At 38.6% G+C, this 23,846-nt stretch overlaps 1 protein-coding gene across 3 annotated transcripts in view; it reads right to left on the bottom strand.

Annotated features, from left to right (window-relative positions):
- Positions 1-1,849: 1,849 nt before the first annotated feature.
- ST8SIA6 (ST8 alpha-N-acetyl-neuraminide alpha-2,8-sialyltransferase 6) overlaps positions 1,850-23,846 on the bottom strand; it is a 45,429-nt gene continuing 23,432 nt past the window's right edge. For all 3 annotated transcript variants that reach the window (XM_021551698.2, XM_021551699.2, XM_021551697.2), the window contains 5 exons: positions 20,421-20,565; positions 18,056-18,168; positions 16,804-16,896; positions 13,396-13,868; positions 1,850-9,182 (listed from right to left, as the gene is read on the bottom strand). In XM_021551698.2, coding sequence (XP_021407373.1) covers positions 13,400-13,868; positions 16,804-16,896; positions 18,056-18,168; positions 20,421-20,565 — 820 coding nt within the window. In that variant the 3' untranslated portion in view covers positions 1,850-9,182; positions 13,396-13,399. The remainder of the gene's footprint in view (positions 9,183-13,395; positions 13,869-16,803; positions 16,897-18,055; positions 18,169-20,420; positions 20,566-23,846) is intronic.

Genomic DNA, 23,846 nt, shown 5'->3' on the forward strand with positions numbered 1-23,846 from the left:
CATTCCTATTTAGTATTGATTTGCTCTGGTGCAGAGTGAGGATGACACAGACACTTGATACAGGATGGAAGAGGCAAGCTAAAACTCAGCCATGTATCTCAAAACTCAGGCACATTTAGTTACCAGAGCACAGGCATACTGGAATCCTTGAGAAGGAGGCAATCTCTCCTCACCTTTTAAAATGATCATGTCTTCCTCAGCACATTTGTGTATTTTTCCAGCTGCCAGTGGGGCTGTGGCTGTGATTCCAGATTCCCTAGCCCACTGCCATGGCTTTTAGCTTGCAGACTTTGGCCATGCTCTTCTTCTGGACTAAGCCAGCGTCCTCACGTTGTAAAATCTTTCCATGACATTTTTACCTAACAGAAGCAAGAGGAAAACCTAACCTGGTCTTGGACCACATAATTGCTCCTGGGAACATTCCTTCTAAAGCCCTTCTAGCACCAGTGACCCAGTGTTTCCCACAGCAGGAGTGCCACCTTGGTGGCAGATGCCCTGCTCAAGGAGCATGGTTTGAGCTTGGTGTGATCCAGAGGTACAAGGACTGCAGGACAGGCACAACCTCAGTGCACAACCACCTCCCTCCCATTCTCCTCTTGTCCAGCCGACTTTTCCCAGACTGCTCCCCTTCTAAACAGCAGGTAACAGCAAGGCAATGCTTTGTCTAGGGCTGTACTCAGTTATTCTGTACTTGGGCCAAGCAGTTGAAATCACCTGGCAGTACTGCTCTTTCAACATTTGGTTGTTCATAAATATTTGAGATGGCTAAGCTCAGTCTAAGACACTGTCCTCAGCAGAAATCACACTTCTGATTTAGAACCTGCTCTGATTATGGTAACACATATATGCCATTCCAGCTGCCAGCACAGGAAACAAAGGAAACCTGTTGGTTCTGATCTCATGTATTATGGGAAGGAGTTAGGTCACAAAGATCCAGATCTTAATCTTCAGGCAGAAGCCACTTGATGGTCCATAAGGCCAAATAAAAGCTTTCAGCTCTAAACCTCTGTTCTGTCTGCAATAAAATTTGGCAATTGCAGTTCAGTCCCTAGAGGGCCCTAAAGGATAATAGTCTTCCTCACAAAACAGCTGCATGTACATATTTGACCTGATTTATAGAGGTAGTCAGCTTCTATTTGGAGAAGTCACTATAAGTGGCACAGAAGTTCTATGACTGCCTTCTGCCCAAAAGTAAAAAGTAAATACTTGGAGGGAAAATTCTTTCTCTGAACTCTATCTGTTTGAAATTCATTCACTACAAGTATCTTTGTATATGACCAAAACCTATATTAAGAAAAAATCCCAAAATAAGTGACTAAAATATGCATAGTAATCTACTAGATACACATCTATCAGACATGTACTCGTGGTCAGTATTTTGTATAAAAAAACTTTTGCATCTGTTGTTTAAACATTTTCTATTCATCATTGTTTTCAAAATGTTTAGTTATCTTTAGAGATAGTTTTCAAATTTAACAGATGGTAACAATTGTGTTTTCTTGTTTGGCTCCTTTCCATGTCTGATGTTTCTTCAATAGACAATTTTTGAAAGTATTTCACACCATTAGAAGTAACAAAAGAAGATGGTTAACTGTGTTGCCATTCAAGGACAGAAAAGACTGAAATCACTTGAAGGTACCAGTGCCCCATTCCCCTATACTTGCCTTTAAGCACAGCTTGCTTTTTTCCTTGCACAATTTTAAGGAACTGTCCACGTTTCTACTGTCAGTTGCTAATACTGTTGTAGAGGATTCAGACTAATGCATTTTATATGCTGCTGCCTCAGGAGACATATTTTTGGTTGTTTAGTCTCAGGAATTCACAAAAGAAAAAAAAAAACACACCACAATTATGCCTAATAAGTCTTTATTTCCAAACATAAATTGCAAAAATATTCTATTACAGAACAGGTAACAAGTACAGAATTCTAAGTATGCCTTGTAACAATGAAACCATGGCCTTCTTGACAAAAAAATCATCAGGCACTTAAAACAGGAAAACAAAGTACAGATTAAACCAGCTGCAACAGATGACTCACCAATACAACTTCATCTTGGTTTTCTGTAATAAAAGCACACACATAGCTGAGGGGCTCCTGCCTCCTCCTAAACCCTGCGCAGAGACATTTCTATATTACACTGCACACGTTCTACTCAGACAATATCAAGTTCACATCTGAAAACATAAATAAGTTCAGCACTGAGAGAATTTGAGGAACCTTTTTGGAACAGCAGTAGCAGAGCCTACACTAGCAGCTTCAGAGAGCTTGGTGCATGTGGAGGAGCACAATTATACCAGCCCCACGGGGGAGTAAGCTCTGCTTTGACAATTGCATTGGAAAGAATGGAGCTGAAATTAATGAAAACAATACACATTTTAAGAGAGAATGAAACCTCTGGGCAGAAGCTATCATGGTAACTTTATGAAATTACATTTTGGCACATGGACCAGGCTGAAAAGAAAAGCCAGGCATTTGCCATCACTGAGGAGCAGTCCTGTTTAGGACCTCTCCATTCACCTGTTTTGTCCCTTGCAGATCTTGAACTAAATCAGAAGCAGAGGTTGCCTCTTAGGCCTGTCTTAGAAAGGTAAATCTAAGACACAGGTGTCCAAATGAGTAAGAAAAATATTCCTCTAGAAATCAGTGAAATACCTTTAAAATTATTTTGGCTTGTATATGACTGTTTTTAGGTGGCATTATGTAACTTCCCACACACTTTACTCTGGTGGCATTAAAAAAAGAATATTTTAAATAATTTAAACTAGGTACTCAAAAGAATATAAAGAATATTAACATAAAGAATACATATGAAGCCACTATAGAAATAGTACATATAAAAATGAAGAAATGTCAGCTGTTACACTGTAATGTCACAGGATTTCAAGAATGGGTTTGTATTGTAAATACTGACAATAAATAGACCAAGGAGGAAGTGTTTTTAGGGAAACATCTCACAGCCAAGCCAAGAGGTGAGAAGCCTAACATGTTGCTGGCCTACAGACTTGCTGTGAAGAATCTCCTCTTGTCAGGGACTAAAGTGAACAGTGAGGAATTTAAACCCAGCAATATTGACAATAGGCTATCCTGTCACAACCATTTGCATTATTCATTCTGATGGGCCCTTGCCTTGAAACCATGATGGGATCATTAAATACTTCCATCGTGCACTCTGAGTCTTCTCTCTCACTGGAGAGAAGAGGGATGGAACAAAGACGAGACACAGAAGTACCAGGTGCAACAACAAACACTGATGTATTGCTGAAGGTACATCAGGATTTAGCGAAAGACAGACCTGAATGTTCTTTTGATGGCAACATGAGGATGCTGGCTCCAGTCACAGCCAGACTGTTTTCATCCTTAAACCAGCATCTGCCAACACCTGCACCCAAGGGCAGTTACTGCCTGTGCTCAGAGCGATGTGAGCTCCATCACCACACTTCACAGTACTACACTGACTCCTTGCTTGATAGCAAACTCAAGCTGAGGTACTCCCATCGTGTTAAGCTCTTTCTGCACTGCTGGAATCTTGACACTGAGAGCACACTGACACTTATTCCTGTAGCTGTGACCCAGTAACCCCGGGTCACTCCCCTGGTGAGCCGTGTTTCCAGAATAGGAAGGTATTCTGAAACGTGCCCTTATGAAAGAAGACCACCAAATAACAGCAATAGTCCCTTTGTTCAGTGGCATACTGCAGAGTGTTTCTGCTCTATTTGATCATAATGATAATTTTGAGCCAATTAAATACTTTATGAAAATCTGGAACAAAGGTTAATAAATAGAAATCTGCCAACTTTTTGTATGCCGTGGGTATACAACAAGCCTTGAGGATTTCCCCAGAGTACCCCGAGAGATTAGAAGAATTTGAAATTTTTCTGTCCAGAAACTCAGAGAAGGATGGTCCTGCCTAAAATGACAGAATTCAAAATAAAGAGAGCTGGACCTTCTAAAGTAATTACATGCCCCCTAATTGCTGTTGCTGGCTAGCAGACCTAGAGATTAAAAGAGATCTGCTGCTGAAGTACCACAAGATGAAGGATTACTTGGCTTTGAATATTTTCAACTAAGATATGTTTAACTAAAAGGCTCACATGTAAGAAGTCTACTGCTTCAGAGCATGCAGCAAGTGGCTATCAGCTGTTTGAATTAGAGCTGTTGCAGAATAAAAAACTCCAGAGAATAGTCCTTGGGTTTGATCTCACAGACCCCTGTACCCAGGTGGATGTGTGCTTTGTGGACCTGAGTGTCCCTGGAGGTGCTACTGTCTGGATATTCAGGACCTCCCTCCACAAATTTGTCACAGGAGAGAAAGTGACAGGACAAAAAAAGATCTGTAGGTCACATGGATTTAAACATAGATTACTGTGTTAGGCTGCAGCTCCACCACAGAGTCTGTGCAGGCTCAAGGTGTACATGCTCAATAAACCCAGATGAATTAAGTGATCCAAATATTTGCACTGCATAAAATCAACTAATACCTAACAACAGGAATATTTTGCTAGTAATTTAGAGAGCCACGAAGGTCAGAAGTCACCCAGAAAATTTCGTTTCTTTTCCTGAGTCACTCAAGACAGAAAATCTCATCTTTTGTCAAGCATGGTGGTATGTCAGTCATCTCACTATTGTACAAAGGAAAGAGAATCAAAGTGAGAGTAACTGGTCTCAACCCTCTCAGGCTTCATTCATCTCTTTTCTCTGCAGATACTGTTTTAGATGCTGGGATTAGAAGAGGCTGAACACAAAGGAATACTGAATAAAAAGCAAGTTTATGCAAGTTTACCATCAGTGAACTGAGAATTTTTTCTGCTTATCATTTCTGAATCTGCTGGGGTCACCAGCTTGTTAAAATGACTGTAATAAGAAAGAGAGAATTGTAAGCAATAATCAGCAGTGCAGGCACCTAGAGTCCTTAGTGTAGATGCCTTAAGCACCTTCTGGCACCACAGGGAGAGATGGGCTCCAGCCCACTGGAACAGCTGCTGTGCTGCCAATCCCCCTTGCAGGGGCCCATCTCTCCCTTCTGACCAGGCAGACCCTCAGAGATGTTACCTTCTGAACTTGGTCAAGCTTTCAGGGGACCACTGGGTCTGTCCAACAGCTGTCAGATAACAAAAGGCACTTGTGTCCCTACAATCCCACCTGCATGGTCTTACCCCTCCTTTGCTTTGACTGTGAAGTTCCCCTGTCCCTTGGCATAAACCAGTTATCTCATTCTGTTGCCATGGTAGGGCTTCACCATCTCAGAGTGCCAAAAGAACTTGGTGTGGGACAGGCTGAGGCCAGACATGGCATGCAGGGACTGGGGCACAAGTACAGGGACTGGACCTTGCAGCCATTCCAGCTTAAATCACCGTGGAGCTACAGACCAACTTTAACACCTGCAGTTAGGACATGTGAATATCACACCAAGCTGCCTTCCTGGAGGTGTAAACCCAGTCATTTCCAGCACATTTTACTGTGCTGCAAGCATAGCAGTGCTTGACTCACAGTCACTCAAACTCCCTAAGACACTACACAGGCCTGCATAGCACTCCACAGGGTAAAGACAAATAACCAACTCAAGGCAGTACTGGATCCAGAATGAGAATGCAACATGAGAGATTCAGAAGAGAAAAATGAATAAAAGCAGCCAGGTAGGCTTTAATCTAATGATGCTGTGATGCAGTCGTGTAAGGACACTGTCAGCTTCTGCAAAGGTACATTGGAAATTTTAGCACACTGTCAGTGTTTCTATAGAAAACCATTTAATCTCAACATTCATTCTACAGCATGCGACAGCATTGGAGGTCCACAAACCCTAAAAATTAATATTCCTGATATGAAATAGAGGGAATTGAAAGGTCCTTACTAACCTTTGGTCAAGGATCCTTAATCCAAACTGATGTTGGCTTAGTCTTGCAAAAGAATTGTCTGCCCTCCTGCAGAGTGAAGTGGATATAACTAACATCTCATACTAACTTCATGTCTGGAGCAAGGCCTGAGGATCTTAATCTAAAGCGCAACAGAGTATATTTTTATTCTATGGAGAGTTAAGAGCATTTGTAGAAAAGGGTAGGAAAGGTCAACAATTCCTTCAAGCATTTCTTATCAGCCCTGTGGTCCACATAAATCACTGAGAGCCTTGAGGGTGTGGAAGATCAGGTTTTCAAGTCACTGGCAAGTTTAAACTTTGTGTAAACAGTGCTAAAATTTCAGCGGCTGTCCATACTATAGAAATTTCCATTTGCTCTCAATTGTGAGTGCTACATCACATTCCTTTAGTTAAGACCTCTTTTCATCAAGGAAGCCAAAATAGATTTCCTCTTTTTGGCTAAACCTCTCTTAAAATGTATTCTGATGATCTTTCTGGTAACACTAATACATGTGTTTTTCAAATAATGTAGCTGCACAGAAATAGTTCTGACACACAGTAACTTCTGCTCTTTGTGGTGTGTTATGGTAGGTACACTGTTTACATTTATTCACTGAGACAGTGCCTCGTTACTAACAAATGCTTTTGAAAAAAGTTGCTGCAGATAAATTTAATTTTCTCCTTTCCCCATCTTCTACTTCACACAACCAAGTTTTGCCCCTTTACTCAGGCTGAGTAGTTAATTGAATTTAGTCTGAGCAAAGAATGATCTTGCATTATTTCTGTGTGCACACAGAGCACTTGCAATTGTTCTGGATACTATGCAAGAACCTGCAAAAGATGTATGAATTTTCCCCAAGATACACCAAGGAGTTGCTACACAGCCAATATCACCTCACTGCTCTACACTAGGCTGGAGTAAGTTACAGTACTTACATGAACATAGGTGTGCCTTTGTCTGGATGAAATGCAGCAAGGTTGTCCTCAACCTCAGCTGTTTATATCACCCAAAGGACAACTACCTCATTTTGCACAGCTTCTATTAAAAACACTCCATGTGAGTGATTTATAGCAGAGGAGATGCTCTTTTGGGAGCCAATTTGTCTTTGATCTATAACTAGGATGTTGCATTAGGCAATCATCCATAACACTCATAACATGGGTGCAGGTTCTTTCAGCAGCCAGCTCTCTGCATATGAGCAGCAGATACTGTGGCCAGAAAATGCCAAAAATCTCACAGCTGGGGAAGCAAAAATGTGGATAGTGGTGCTGGAACTAGAACAGATCAAAATAAATCAAACCCCTGTGCTCCCCTCTTCCAGTTACCAGCTGGTAATGCAGATGGACTCATCAGCTCAGTTCTGCTGTTTTGTTTCTGTTAAAGGCTCTACTGACACTCAGAGGTCCACATGTCTATTAGTGGCACCAGTTATTGCCTCAAAGCACTATGTACTTTTTACCCCTTATTTTTCAAAAATGGACTTTATTGCTCATATTTGCAGTCAGAATTTATGGATACTTCTGCTTGGGTAGGAGTAATACTGGATTCTGATATCATTATCCAGGAAATGGATCCAGATACTGAATGTGTCTCAATCAACAGACCTGTAACCATAATGATTGATTCTAATACTTCCAGGAGTGCTTATATGATTATAAAACTGCTGCAAGGTAAGCATTCAAATATTACAATACAGTAATGCTCTTATGAAGTATAAATTTAAACAGCTTTTCTGAACCTTATTTTATAAGGTCCAATTCATTTAAGTGGGATTTTTTTTTTTTTTGCAGATATAATCCTCAAAGAGTGGAACACTGAATGCTCTTCAAATCAGTTGATTTGGGATTTAATGCTGGAGCAGCAAAAGGAATTTTATTAAACAAAATACCTGAAATTATCTAAGTGTAAAAGAAGGACACTCTATCTTTGAACTGACCATTCAAAGGAATTTCACAAGAGTCAGTGAAACTCTTATCAGAATCTGGTTATTATAAATCTTAAATTTTTTTTGCTTGTTTTGTTGGGGTTTTTTTCTCTAGTAAGCATATAGAAGCATATAAGCAGAAATAGCTAGGATACATCTGCTTGTCAAAGCTCCTGTAAATGTTAAAATTATTCTTTCCACTGGGCTGATATTTCACTTTCTCTTGCTGCAGGATGTTGCTCCACATGTATTCTTGGACCATATAGAAAACTTAAAGAATTACACAGGTCGTAAATTAGAGCTATATAGTCAGTTTTCTCATACATCCTGGTGTAGAAGAGCTTGGGGTTGATGGTAAGAGGAACATTCTTCTAATAATGCTTAGTGCAGTTTCACTACCTGTAGTCTCATATGAATACAAGCTATACTACATGAAAAGAAATTGCATTACAGGCTTGGTATCCATCATCTTTCTAATGAAAATTCCATCCCATGTATGAGCCAAGACACAGAACTGTAATAGTAAGAATGTGTGCAAAGTCATGCCTTACCATGACCCTGGGGATTGTTGTGTGGAACTAGGTTCACAGTCCTCATTTGGAGCTGAACTTGGACCTTAGACAGGAACACAAGCAAGTAGAGTGGTTTATAAATAATTATAAATCTCTGGTCCTTCATACACTTGTTCTCAGAATTAACATCACTCATATAAGTGATCCCATTAAATCCACAGCACATCATCTATTGCTTACAAAATGAAAGCCCATTAAATCCACAGCACTACTTACTGCCCACAGAATGAAAGCCCATAAACCACTTAACTACCTCTGACCTGAGGGATTTTCTCATCTGTGCACCCTGGGACAAACTAAGAATGACATGGCTCTGAATTAATTACTCCTCTGCAGGTCTTCTCATCACTCCTCTCATGTAGAAAAATGCCAGTATTTACGGGATGAAGTTCTTAACTGAAAACGTTCACTGCCAACTCATGCAGCCACCACACAGTGACTACTGCCTATACTATGTGGCATCAACAAAACCAGAGATCTTATGTCAAAATATTTTTATGATCCTCTAGAAGCAAAATATGATGAATGTCACATATTGCCAACCTCCTGAGATTGTGCTTTTCTACCATTAAACCAGCAGTAAGGAGTTTCAGAGTTTTTCAAATAATTGTTACTTTGTATTTTAAAAAATGATCACTCAAAACTTTTAAATGTAGCAGTCACTGTGTGAAAAAAAAAAATCACTCCCTTTTCTCCCCAAGTGTAAAATACTTCTCTATTGTAGCATTATTGTAGAACTGTATTATATGCAGTTTAATGCTCATAAAATCACATCAGATCAAATCCACCACAAAACTGCTGAGATAAATTGTCTTCTTAGGAGGATCATCACCCTGAAATTAAAACAATAAAATATGTTATTGGTATTTCTTGTTTAGTGGAAAAAACTACTTTTTATACTTGAAATAAGCCAATAGTTTAGTCTTTGTATGCATTGCACCTTCTGCATCACTCTTTCATCTGTCTTTCAGGCTGTGAGTCTGTGAGATTTTTATACAGACCACAGGCTCTCAGAATTCTCCTGGCTAAGCTGGAATGCTCCTGCCTGGTCTAACTCAAGCATCTACTCTTTCTAAAGGAGGACTCCTTCATTTGGATACCCCCAGAACCACTCACACTTATCCCAGTGCTCCACACTCTTCAGGCTTCCTAAACTAACCAAGGCAGGTCTAGCAAGCATCTTCATGGGGACACATCCATTGCTCATTTGAATATGGATATGCTCTAAATTATATTATCTTACTCATATTTTGAAATTGCCAGAGATTGCAATTATTCTGTTTCCTCAACAGGATAGTTCTCTTGTGGAAAACCAAAACAACGCCCTTCTAGATATGTAAATACTTACTCATTTTAATTGAAATCTAACATAAATTCTCATTTGATTTAATCTATACTTTTCTATTCTGATAGGTTTTAACTAAACCAGAAACAATTTATCTCCAGTTGTTTCATTACTGACATTATTCTTAACATGTAAATTTAATTCACTGAATGCTTGAGCAAAGTGTGTGCTTAAAAGCTGTACTGCAGGTATCTAAGGCAGAAAACCTTTGTTTCTTTCTACTAATTTCACATTGGATAATATTTGCCCAAGTCAAGAATAGTCTGCAATTTGGCTGCTTGACAGGAATCCAGAGGTGTCCTTATTTTAAAATGTGGTATGATTTTGCTCAAGGTAATTATAACTGAACTGTGGGTTAGTTCTTATTTCTCTAGCTACACTGGGACACCACAAGCACAAAAGAATTTCAACAGTATTTAAGCTCATGTAGGCATTCTACAGTTATAAATAGGTTATGTGCAGCAGTATTTATCACTTACTTGGATTGCAGCAAATTTCAAGATTAAAAAAACATCACATGTTGACAGAGTTTGGGAAAAAAATTATTATTTTTGGTGTTAGTTGCTGAGAAAGTAAGCAGGCATCCCCCTGCTTCACAGGATGCTGCTCTGCCAACTCCACCTTGAGTGGAGGGAGTCACTGCTGCTCTCTGTCAGAAATAGATCACATTTAATAACTTGGCTGGAGTTAAAAAACTCATACCTACTTTTTACTTCCAGATAAGATATGCAGCAGAGAGTTCAGCAGTTCTTACCTCCTAACCACCCACACACCTCTGCTCAAGCCCTCCTCCCTGAGTCCTTCTGCTCTGACAATTGAGCACTATTTTCTTCCCCAGACTCAGAGTCTCAGTTTCATTCTTCCTTTCTGTGTTTTTTTTTTGTGTTGACTGACTCCTCTGAGCAGATGCTTAATGTTACTGTTTTGTATGTCAAAGCAACACATACTCATCTGCCCTGCTGTCTTTTCCCAGCAAACAGAAAACCTGGTGGATTCTTGGTCAGACAAAATTTGCATCTTAACCAGGCTTCTGGGCAATCAAATTTATGCCAGTCTGATTAATTTATCATCTGACAATTTTTCTAATCAGATTTTTTTCTATTTTTAAATATGAATTAGGTCATTTCCCCTCCTTGAACCTAAGTTTGCTTGAAGCTAATGACATGCCCTTATCAGGTTAAACCAATGAACAAATAAGACTTCCTTCAGCTGCATAGCAAAAATGATTTGGTAATCTAATACAAAATAATAAAGATCATTAATTATATTTCAATATTTTGCTTTTGCTGTATTTTCTGTTTGACCCGCTGTGATAGGGGGCATTGACTTTAGTTATGACTTATACATGTCTGTTGAATATAGTCATAAAGGTACAGGAGAGGATATTAAGATGGAATTCCCCACATTGTATAGACAGGGCTCTCACATCTGACAATTCTCTCTATCCAATAGAAAAAAATTACATTGGCAAGGATGGTGTTTAGGAGCAATATTACCAAAAATGATTAATTGGGAGGCAGTTATAAACTCCCTAGAGGTGCTCTCAGCAGAGAAGCTTCCTTCAGTTCTCATTTACAGCAGCAAACTTTTGTGTCCCAGTAATGTGTGTGGGAGGTTCTGACTGAGCCTTCTGTGGGCACCCATCAGTGTAAGGAACCTACAGCTACCCACTAAGAGGAAAGAACACTGAGCATGGAGAAGGACATAAAATGGAAATTGAAAAGGGAAAGGAGATTGTTGAATTTTTAGAAAAGGTCATCTTCAGTAAAATATACTCAATCTAGAATTTCAGTTATGTCTAATAATCGGTAATACTAGCAGAATGGTAGCTCATACTGAAAGCATTTCTTTAGTTTTCTCTTTGTAAATATAAGTGTAAATAGGACAGCACAACTTATTCTTCTAGTGTTTTTTTTTTTTTTTTTCCTTTACAGCTTATTTGGCAAATTTGGCCACAAGTGGTTTTCAGTCTATCAAGCATGGACAGTATTTAATTAACACATACAGATACTTAAATATTTTTTTGGCTTCTGTCTTCTTCTCTCTAGAGTAAATATTTCTAAGGAGCTGGCTTTCATTTTCTTACCTCATGTAGTTACTGCAGTTAAAATTACACAGTATGTCTCCAATGATTTATATTATAGGAATAACAAATACAATGGAAACTGCTGGACATAAACAGCTTAGCCACTAAGAAAAAATACATTATGTATTAGTTAACCTTTTCAATATGCTGCAACCTTTACAAGCAAAAAATGAAAGTGCATATATATATACAATTAAATTCTTCCTAGGTAATCTCCTGCCATGGACTAGGAAAATAGATTCACTATATGGATTCTAGGTCCCTTCTCACAGGTTTTATATTATTCTAATAATCTGAAAGCCATTTAATTTTCTATTTCTTAAAAAACCCCTTGAAACTGAATAAAATTGTGCCTTCCTGGTACTAACAATCTGCTATTTTAAAACTTAGCATTCTCTGATGATAAAGTAAGTGTGAACATATCTTTGACAACATGTTTTCTAAATATCAAAAAAGGATATTTTCAAATGCATTTCAGAACCTAGCCAGAAGAAAAGTGCCCTTCGCTTTTAAGCTTGAAATTTCTGGCTTGAACAAGATGATGCTATTTATTTAACTTGAGTAATACAGTCATGAGAATACATCAGTTCAATTGAAGTATACAGTATAGAATGGCAGTTCTACTTTACATTTCACTTACTATTATATTAACTTGGACCCCCTGGAAAAATAGAGGTCTGTGGAAGGAGACTCTGACAACAGTATTGTGAGCTCAGGAATTTCTGAGTTAGCTTAAAAGATGAAGAAGTATTTATATAAATTTGTCAACATTGAAAACATTGAAACATTGAAAACATGCAGACAAATCTTTTCAGAGGCATCTCTAGTGTGTACACAGTAAATTGGCTCAAGACCAGAGGGCCAGACTGTGCTGCATTTCTCTGAGGCAGTACACAGAAGGTAGAGGTCCAAGGGGTTGGGATTGACAGAACAGAGGAAAAGGAATGACACTTCATCCTATAGTTGTAACTTCCAGATTCTGAGCTGCCTCTAGGTAAAATGCTCAGCAAGATCTGCTGCAGTGTATGGCAGCTCCTTCATTACCATCTGCAAGTTGCTCCATATCCCAGGCCTGTGAGCACACACTGCTCAAATCTTTGCCCTTTAACAAGAGGCAACAAGGATATAGATGCATACTTCCCCTTCATGGAACAATCCTCATCCTTACTCTGCTCTCTGTATACACACATAAAGAGCTGGGCCAGGATTAGGTGTCTCCTTCTGAAGATCACAATTTGTGAATGCCTTTAATAAAGCAATTCTTAAAGGAGGCTGGTACCTGGGAACCGATACCAAACCAAGCATTAAGTTGGAAGAGACATGTATCTGAGACAAGGAGACACTTCTGATTGACTATGGTTTATGGGGATAATTTGCATTTAGCTATGCTCCCCTTTTAATATTCACAATTGGAAAACATTTCTCAACTCTGTGATATGTATTTATTCAGAAAGTTTCAATCTTTCATTTATGTGGAAATACAACTTTCATTTAGAGTAAGGTAGAAATGTCTCTCTAAGGAAGAACAAACTCACACTTTGTAAAACAAGTAACAAGTTTTCCCTTGGCACATTAGTGAAATAAAGACATTTCATGTGGTGAGAATGGGACCTACCTTTTTAGTCTGATTCACATTTACCAAACTGCAACTTCAAAATGCCTTTGCCATGAAGCTGAAGGATCTGGCTGTATTCTTTGGGCATTGCGTGGAAACCTGGTTTAGGCAGCTGGTTGTCATAATAGTGGTGGCTGATGGGCATCTTCTCTGTGGATTTTGAGAAAGGCCAGAAGCCGTAGAGCTTCACATTCTCACACAGCTCAAGAGCAGCACTAGTGATCATAAAACCAGATGACAACCGGTAGGCCTTCACACCCTTAGTTCTCCAGAACTGGGCAAGACTTTTCAGATAAGTGGGGTGAAAAAATATTGCCCTTTGGGTTGCTTTGGACTCTTTCAGAGTGTGGTATACTTTAAAAGAAGTGGCCGTGTTGCTTCTGAAGGAAAATGCTGGCAGTAAAAGAAAAGCATCTCCATAGACTGCAATGTTTTCCAGAAATTCTGTCTTCTTTTCATTTAGCTTGTTGTATCTGAAAAGTACAAAATTTTAGGAGTGGAATGTAGTATTGATACAAACATTACAGATCAGAACACCACAACTGCACTTGCAAAAATGTTATGAACTCTGCTGTTCATATGAACTCTGCTGTTCTCTGAAGTTCAGCCTGTCTACACTGCAAATTTACATCATCCTATTATATGTTGTCATATGTGCAGCTATAAAAATCTGACTCTTGTATAATAAGTACACACTACATAGGATTGAACTAGCAACACAGGAGATACTGAAGCAAATCAAATTCACTGCTAATGAGACTAGGACGTTTACAGAATTGATTAATTCAAGAAATTAGGAAGAATGGAAAAAAATTTTGTGCTCATACTTTCTCTGTTTAAAAATACCTGTACTACAATATATACTGTATATGCTTGTGAAACGTGTTTCTTACATCAACATGTATATGAAAATCTGTCTTGAAAACCTCTGTGTCTGCCCTGTGTGGAAATCCAAGGATGCATTTGAGCAGTCTTGGAGTGTTAAAGATTAGTGTGTACTCAAGTGCAGGATATACTTTTTAAATAGCCAAAAATATAGGCATCCCTGTTTATGTTTTTCAACAACAAAGGGAACACATGGAGATCTATAAAGACACAGAGCTCTAACTTCACAAATTACAAGGATTTATTCTCAGATGCTTTCAGTCCCCAACAAAGAGCAAAGAATCTTAGTTCTCACCACTGCATAATTCTGTGCTCCCAAATACTGATTAGTGAAATTCCCAAGTTATCTGCGAAGTGATGCAAGCAAGGTGGTCACTCAACTCATGTCCTCCATAGATCTGAATTTTCTGAATCACCTAAATATGTGAAGCTCCCACCCCTTTTGGGACTCATAGGACTGACTCCTCTTTTGTAGGTAATTGTCTATTTCAGCAGAATATTTTCATCTTTTAAAGGCTATCAGAGTCCACTTTTTACTAATTACTCCAGCAGAAGCTGGAAAAATTGGTTTCATTTCCCTTCATAACTTGAGTAGGTTCAAAACCCTCTTTTCATGCAGCACTTTGAAACAAAGGACAGCAGCCACTTCCATTTCCATTCAAAATATTCATGGAAAAGTTACCTCTTGCACAGCTAAATTAGTGCAAGGAGTGATACACCCTTTCTCAACCTGAAGGGGTTTAAACTTACAGCTTCTTCATTCCAGAAAAGTGCCATTACCATCAGACTCTGAAACAAAATGAATGAGAGGAACTCGGGCCTTCCTGTTGACCCTGAACCTATGTGCATGAAAGAGTCACACAGCCAAAACAAGCAAAAAATGCCTGAGCCTATGTCTAGGGAAAGTGGCTAAAGGGTGAATTTCTGGCCTCTGCTACAAGAATTTTCTGTTTTCACTCAGTGTAAAGTACTGAGCCTCCAGGACAGAATTCAAATCTCTATTCTCCCTTAGCTAGAAACCTGGACAACTCAACAGTGTCTCAATCTCTTTTCCAGCTCCTCCACTGTAAGAAGTGTAGGCCACTTTAAACAGGACACATAAGAACTGTGCTTTTCTTCAAGAGAGCTCACCTATATTTTACACCCTGATAAACACAGTTCAAAAGCTGATTAACCTTAACAATAATAACATCAGACTAAGCCAGTATGCAAACAAAGAATTAGAAATTACAGGGAATAATGTTGGAATAGGTCTTCTGAGAGAATAAACAAACTTGGTTCTGCTAAATTGTACTAAGATGCTTCCTGCTGTTTCTTCAAAAGCATTTACAGTTTTCTCTAAATATTTAAATAAATACTTTTTTAAAAAATCATAAAGTCCTCTTGTACTCTCACTTAATCTTCCCACAGGCTTATCTACCATTCTCTTCAGTGTAACTTCTATTAACCCTAGCGTTACTTGATTTGACTAAAAAATGAGTGCAACTGTGGCAGAACAATTTGATTAAGCCCAGTAAAATTGTGGATCAGGTCAGAAGTCACCAAGGATGCTGAGTCATTGGATAATTTCCCTTCCTCATATCCCTGCAGCAGCACTAACATCAATGAGCTAAATCTAGTTTTGGAGAACCAATAATTCACCTTCATTAAAGTCAAATAGGTTTGGGTAAGCATTAACATAGTACTCATTGCAAAAAATGAAGTTCTGTCCCTGAACCAATGAAAAATGCCTGTTTGTCATTTCTATGTACTCTGTACTTTTTCCTTCTTCCTTTCAAGGAGAAAAAAAAAAAAGCTTTGCCTTATGTTGTCTTTTTGACAATACAGTTGTGACAGACAATAAGATACAGTAAGATTAGCAAGCAGTAAATACCATGGCACAGCAGCCCTTTTCATAGATAAGCTGCAGTTCCAGCCTGCTGAAGATGTCAGATTAGTCAGGCTGGCCTTATTAGATTTTCTTCTCATCATGAAGGTGAAAAAAAACCCACCTCTACTGAGAAAAAGTGTGTGAGCAAGCAGCTTTCAAATGGATTGAAAAAATGCATTACAGAGGCTGGGCCTCCATTCAGGAAACAGCCTTCATCAGAACAGCCTCCAAGCACATTACCTAAGAACACGTGCTCACAGTCCTGCTGATAGAGTCAGACACACATTTCCAGGCTTTACTGATTTATGATTGCAATTCCTTTCTAAATGCTTAGGGTGATGAGGGTCATGGGGGGAAAAGAAGAAGCTTGGGATTAAAATCACCAATTTTACTCTGTCATAAATTGCTGACTAGTATCAGCCAAGTTATCTTGCTAATCTGGGTATTGCTGACTCCTTTATGCTATAAAAAAGGCCAGGTTTAGAAGATTTCCATCTAGAATAGTATATATTTTACATGGAAACTAAGGCTTAATGAAGTAATCTACATGCACTGCTCTCTATGCTGGTGTCCCAATGGATTTCCATGAAAATCTAAATCATGTCAAACAATTATACATCATTGCACAGAAACAGATTTGCAGCAGTACTCACTTCTGAGCTATGATACTCGGATTAACAGTCACAAGGTTTGTTTTACTGCCAACATCTTTACTAATGTTTCCTGTGGTTGGAGGTAGGTTACACCTGAAATTGAGAAACATTTGCTTAAACAGATGTGCACCAGAAATGATTTACAGTTTCTATTTGCAAATTCCTCTCTTGTGCAATGACACTTTCACGTCAGCTCCCAGGGATGTCTAAGCACTTTACAAATATTAAATAAGGCTTACAGCACTTCTAGTAAGATATTTAATATACTGTACAGATGGTTAAAATAGGGCACAGAGAGCTCATTTTCATAAATCGTATCAAAACCAGGAGCACAGTCAAAATCTTGGGAGGAGCCAGTCTATGAATGCCCTATTCTGGCTGCTAGGAAATATTGCTCCTCTTGCCTAAGCAATGCATTCCTGCTGAAAGTCTTCTACTGTGTCTTCTAACAACCGCATCACTTGCTTTATCGCAGAAACAATGATTTCTGTAAAATGTAAAGAAAGCATTTTCTTAAATTCAGTCACCTAGTATATTTAGCATTTTAGTACAGAGACTTCCCATTTTTATTAAAAAAGGTACCTAACTGGAAAGACTTTTTTTTTAGCCTTTCAAAAGCCCAAATTTTAGATAAAAGTAAGAAAAGGAAACTAAATCCAGCATGCTGTGTGATTGGACAGCACTGAGAAAAGAATCTTCCCTCTGTTGCTCTGTTTCTTTGCATGAACTATAAACTGTGAGTCATATACTGAGAGAGTGGGCAAAATTGCACTCCAATTGCACCTGGTTATCTCCCAGTGTACCCAGGGAGATTAAAAACACTACTTAAATAAATGCTTAATTTTTTAAATGAGTAACAGATGAAACAAATTTTGGGGATTTAAGTAGCTACATGGGTGAATCAAACTATGGCTAAGTAAACGCTTTGTTAAGCCAAAGATACACATGTGACATTTAATACCAGTCTCCTAAAGGATATTAAATGGCCAGAAATGTCAGGTTCTCAGACAATCACATTTCACATCACTGCAAGGTGACTTAGCAATCACAGATCATACATTTATCATGCAGTGCGCTCTTTAATTAGAAAGCAGCATTCTGAAAACTACAAAACAGAAGTATCCTTAAAGAGGCAGAGATAACAAATTGTCAAGATTCTTCCTCATTGCTACAAACTGGCATTGGCACACTTCCAATCCTGCCAAGTTTTTAGAATGTTGAACACACTTAAGGAAAATGAAGCAGCTCTTACCTGAACACAAAGTCAGAACTATCAATTTCAGCTCCACAGCTGGAATTTTTCAGAATGCCTCCATTTCCAACCACAGCACAGTTCTTGAAGGGATAGACTGGAAGAGGAGAGGTCTGGAAACAAATAAAAAGATGCAGCCAATTCATTACAAGTGTTTTGATTGTTTCTTTGTGTCTAATTGGTCTTGCAGGTTTAATCTGTTAAATCCCAGTAAAAGTATTCACCATTTAGCAGACAGGATTGCCAAATCTGGACAGCCAAGAGCCAAAAATAGGCACCAACAGACAAAGAACTGTTACCTCTAATATCAGAACGTTGACAGAGTAAGACTGGATTGTTAAAACTGGGTACCTTTTAAATACACTTAACACTAAAACTATCGAGTTGTTGATTGTAACCTTGACAAGCTAAGGAACCTTGAAACCTTGACAAGCTAATTTATACTGAAGACAGTTTAAATTTACCCATTTTCCTTTGCACTGGGGCGTAATTTACTTTCTCAGGTAATAGAAGGTAACTTTGTAAATTCTCCTCATCTGTATCATCACACAAGTACATTTGAAACAGAATAATGAATTTAGGGGAACCTGAATATACTGTAAAGGATAATGATGTGCCCTAGGCTTAACTCTTTGTAAATGTGTAAATGCCCACAGAAGAGGTTACTGTTTCTGGCTGTTCACCCCTGCTCCTCTTCTTATTACAGCTTGCTGTCTTGCAGTGGGGAAGCTGAGTGGGAGCTAAGTGCATCCACTTGACAACTAGCACAGTTCACAACCTAAAAAATTACTGAAAATTGTTGGCTATTTAGGTTGATGTTAATATAGCTGGCTGCTATCCCAGTCTCAGAAATTTTTCATATATCTTGCTCAACCTCTTCTGCTGTGGGAACACTGACATTTACCAGAGGCCAATAGATGGGATACTTTGCAGAAATTAAACCTAGTTGTAAAAGTGAGTCAAAACTTCCTTATAGGAAGAATTAGCTTTCTTTCTTCTCTCTTCAGCTTGCCCAAAGAGAAGAAAGAAGGGACACTGTTATGAACAAATCAAAAAGTGTGGGGAAAGTGGCAAACATTGTATTTGCCTGTAAATATATTACAGAACAACATGTTCAAATATTTTGTTCAATTCTGGAAGGATAGTAAGACAACACAAAGGCCAGGCAATTCTGGATACCTTAGCATGTATATGTGCACATAAAGCATGCTACTTTTTCATTTCTCAAGCTTAAATTTGGAATTACTATATCCTCTATTGCAATTCAGTCAGTAAAGACTTATTCACAGCAGTGTTCGGAAGAATTAGACTCATGGTAGCTGGGATCTCACAAACCAAGAATTCCAGAGATGGGTAAGAGGGTTCCCATATGCTCTTAGCTTCAAGAAACCAAATACAAACTCTTTGTCTAGTCTCAAGATCTTGTATATCTACTGTAGTCCTGAGGTAAAAAATCTGGTTCCTTTTCTCAACCTCTGTTTCTAGCTGCAAACACCCTCCCCCAGTGGGTAACAAAGCTAGTGAAAGGGCTGGAAGGAATGTCCTATGAAGAGTGACTGAGGGCTTTGGACTTGTATAGTTCGGAGAAAAGAACAAGTAATCTCATTGCTCTCTGAGGAAGGGAAGGGAAGGTGCTGATCGCTTTTCCATTGTATCCAGCGATAGGACACATCAGAATGGTTCCAAGCTGCACCAGAGGAGGTTTAGGCTGTACATTAAGAAGCATTTTTTTACCAAGAGGATGGTCACTTGCTGGCACAGGCTTCCTAGAGAGGTTGATGTCCCCAGGTGTCAGTGTTTAAGAGGCATTTAGACCATGTCCTTGATAACTTGCTTTAACTTGGTCAGCCCTCAGTTGATCATGTGATCATTGTGGGTCCCTTCCAACTGAAATTTCTCTGTTCTACTCTATTATGTTCTATGCTATATAGATCAGGTTTACTACCAAAATATCTTTCATAACTTACATGCCCAAGCCTGCACCGGAGGAATATGGGCACATAAGGAATATGAAATGTTCTTCCAGATTGAAATGCCTTTAAAAATGGGAATGATAAATGATAATGATAAAAGCAAGGCAAACATTTTCAGAGTATTTGCTCCTGAGTTCAACTGGCTGCCAAGCCAGTGTTGTGTAGCAACTCTACCTCCAATCTATGATTTATGATATCTGTAAATGCCTCTACCACTGCAGAGGAAGGGGAAAAGGAAAAAAAAAAAACACCTTGCAAGGTGAATAAAGAAGTGCATAAAGTGCATACAGAGGCTGATTGGTCTCTTCCAGAGGAATCACAGTATTTCAATTACTAACCCAAAATATATATATACTGTGATTATAATAACAAGAAAAAGATACAGATCTTACCACAGGCAACATCTTAAAAATGTCCTCTGTAATAAGAATAGTCTTTTTACTGTCCACTTCATAACTCATGTTACTCCCCAGTGGGCTGTTGTTTTGAGAAGCAATAAAATTGTGAACTGCATCACAGCAAGAGGCTAATTCTGACCTGCAAAAGACACAAACAAAACCTGCTCAGAGAGGCAAATAAGTAGAAAAGCAGTGCTAGAAAACCAGATCAATGAACACCAGGTTGAATTAACTAGCAGCAAAAGGTTATATTAACCATGATGTAATTTCCTTTGACTTGCTTTGCTAAGCAAGTCCATTTTCACAGCAAATGTTCAGAAACTAATCAGAGCAAGAACTGATAACTGTTTTTATCCTTTTCCCACTGAGAAAAAGTTGTAATCAATCTCCTCAATATTATTAATTGCTAAGATTAATATAAAAACAATATAGAGACTTCAGTCCCCAAAGAATTAAAAATGTGACTTTCACCAATATCAAACAAGTGATTGTAAGAAACTAGAAGGCTGAAGAAGGGAAAAAAAAAAGGAAATAAAAGAGATAGAGATGGAAGGCACTGGCAGTGGTACTTAGTGAACATCTAGACGATTGCAAGCCAATTAATTAATAATTAACTTCTGCAACTGTTCATCACAATTTTCCTGTGCACAGTACTACAGGTGTTAAATAAATTACATCACAACTTGCATATAAAGAAGACAGATGTGCTAGACAGATAGCCTAGCTGCTCCCCAAAACATCTAGCAGAAGTCCTTAAATTGAAGGGATTCACTCAAACCTTTTGTGGGAATGAAGACTATTACTCATCTTACAATTCCTGTTACCTCCAAACTTATAAAAATATTATGTGTGCAAACATTCTACATTATTAACAGTGAAGTAAAATTAACTTAAAATCCCCATGAGACCTTTGAAATCAGACCCAAAACACTGTCATTCATTTTGCTATAGGCAACAACATCCTCTCTCCTGCCATGGATCTGATTTTCAGGCTGTAAGGCTGAAATATTCATGGACAGACATTATGTATCAATTGCTAGGACACAGCTTTCTCATTAGGTGAAATACTAAGAGAACTATTAACAATTTAGGGAAAATACTGTTATAACAGAATTCCCCAGATTTTTGAAAATACCACACTGAAGGTTAATTGAGAAAAAAATATTTACCATTAGAGCCAAAGGAATAGAAAAATTTTATTTCATACTGTTTCAATGTGTAAAGTAAAACAATTTGTTGAAAATTAAAAATTGTTTACAACAATTTGTTGTAAAGTAAAACAAATTGTTGAAACTAGTTAAATATTAGAAGGAAAATTCTGCCTGAAATAAAAAAATACTAATTATTATTATAATAAATATTATAAATAATAATTATTAAATGTTTCTGATGTAACTGAAGCATAGTCCAGCACACAGAAGAACCAAAAGATTATGTTTCCTGGAAGACAGAGAGAAGAATGAACAGGTTTGGGATAACTCTCAGTCTCACTTCTCTTGAAAAAAATGGTCAAAATGTGGCAGGGTGGGGGAAGGAAAGGAAGGAAAGGAAGGAAAGGAAGGAAAGGAAGGAAAGGAAGGAAAGGAAGGAAAGGAAGGAAAGGAAGGAAAGGAAGGACCATTTCAGTTATCAGATGACTTACTGGTATATATTAACCCATTTTGAATACTGAGTTTTAAAACTCCTCCAAGGCAGTTTCCAAGGCAGTGAGGAACACTGGGAAAGACTGAGTGCTGGGATGGCACAGATCTGAAACAACCACACTAAGAGAGTAACCAGGAAATGTCACTCCTGAGAGGAACCAGTAGGGTTCAGATTTCCATAAGCTGCATTTGACTCCGCTCCCTGAACATGGTGACTTCCACTGCCCTGCTCAAAACCTTAAGGGGCAGGGAAGATCTATGGCTAATGAGAACCATGAGGTCCAAGGCTGTGGAGGGAACTGTGACTAAGCTCTGTGGTCAGGAGACACCCACATGGTGAAAATAATTCTCTGCATGTATATAGTATCCTACTTTAAATATATGGCAAAGTAAAAAGGGTGCAGTAAGGCAGTAGAGTCAAGTGATAATGTCTGAGAACACTGGATGTTATTGAACACTGGATGTTATTGAACCAGTGGTTTTTGACTGGAGCACACTTACTTTTCTTTCTTGTCACTTTTTGCTACAACCAGCTCATTCTAGTCTTAATAAATGCTGTAGCAATAAGAGGATTCAGAGCTCAATGTCAGGTCCTGAGGGCACCACCAAGCCTTACCACTGTCCAGCACCCTGGGGCTGCCCCTATCCTGTCTAGGGTCCAAGACCCAATTTCAATCTTCCAGAGCCGTAAGTCGCTGCCTCAGCAACACCACAGCAGGGCCAGTCTCCAGTTGTGTCCATCCTGTTCCCAGGGAGGTGCCCATGCCTAGGCTAGGGCTGCCCCATTCCTGGCTAGGAGTGGGATGAGCCCAGCTACCAGCAGGTTACTGCACTGGGATCCTGTGGTATTCACATACCCTCTGAACAGAGACAGCTTTCTCAAGACTTTTCCTGAGAGAAGCTGTGAGAGAAGCAGGGAAAAGAATGATCAAAACAATTCTTATCTCACTTGCTGCTGCTTGTTGTTGTGCACATGTGGAATGTGTTATGGAGACTGTTTACCCAAGGTGATTGCTTGATTGGATTCTGGTGATGGTGTTTTAGATTTATTGACCAGTTAGGTCACAGATGTATCAGGACTCAGCAGAGAGTGTCACGGGTTTTTAGTTAGTGATATAGTTCTTGTTAGTATAACATAGTGTAATATAGTTTTAGTATAATATAGCATAGGAAAGTAATTAATTAGCCTTCTGATATCATGGATTTCTTCACATTATTCTTCCCATGTTGGGGATCACAGCACTGATAGGATCCCACACCCTGTCCCTCAGGAAGCAGCTGTCTTTCACTGCTCCCTGGCACTCACATGGAAATGAGGAATTACATAACCCTTAATGCTGATTTCCTTGTTTGTTTTCTTGAAGCTAAATGAAGCAGGCCTAAACATTATCTGTGTCAACCACTGGACATTCAGAGGAGAAGGAATAATGCCAGAATATTCCTGCCAACTTTAGTAAAACAGCTCTTTTGTGTTTAATGGCTACCAGGCCCTGAAAAAGCAAACTGATAACAGATCCCATTCATTAATAGAGATGACATTTTTTTCCTTTTTATTACTCATTCCACAAGAACAAGTGCTTCAATAAAAGCAGAAACAGTGCAGAAGAAAAACAGATAACAGAATTAATAAGAAAGTAATAGTTTAAATTAATATTATGGATTCACTGAGAAAGTTAAACAGAGCCAAGCTAGTCCAGACACACAGTAAGAACAAGAGAATACATACTGAGTAATGACAAATATTCTCGGAGTATCCACGCTAAAATTTTGGTGGTAA

This window comes from Lonchura striata, chromosome 1 (assembly GCF_046129695.1).
Source record: "Lonchura striata isolate bLonStr1 chromosome 1, bLonStr1.mat, whole genome shotgun sequence".
NCBI lineage: Eukaryota > Metazoa > Chordata > Aves > Passeriformes > Estrildidae > Lonchura > Lonchura striata.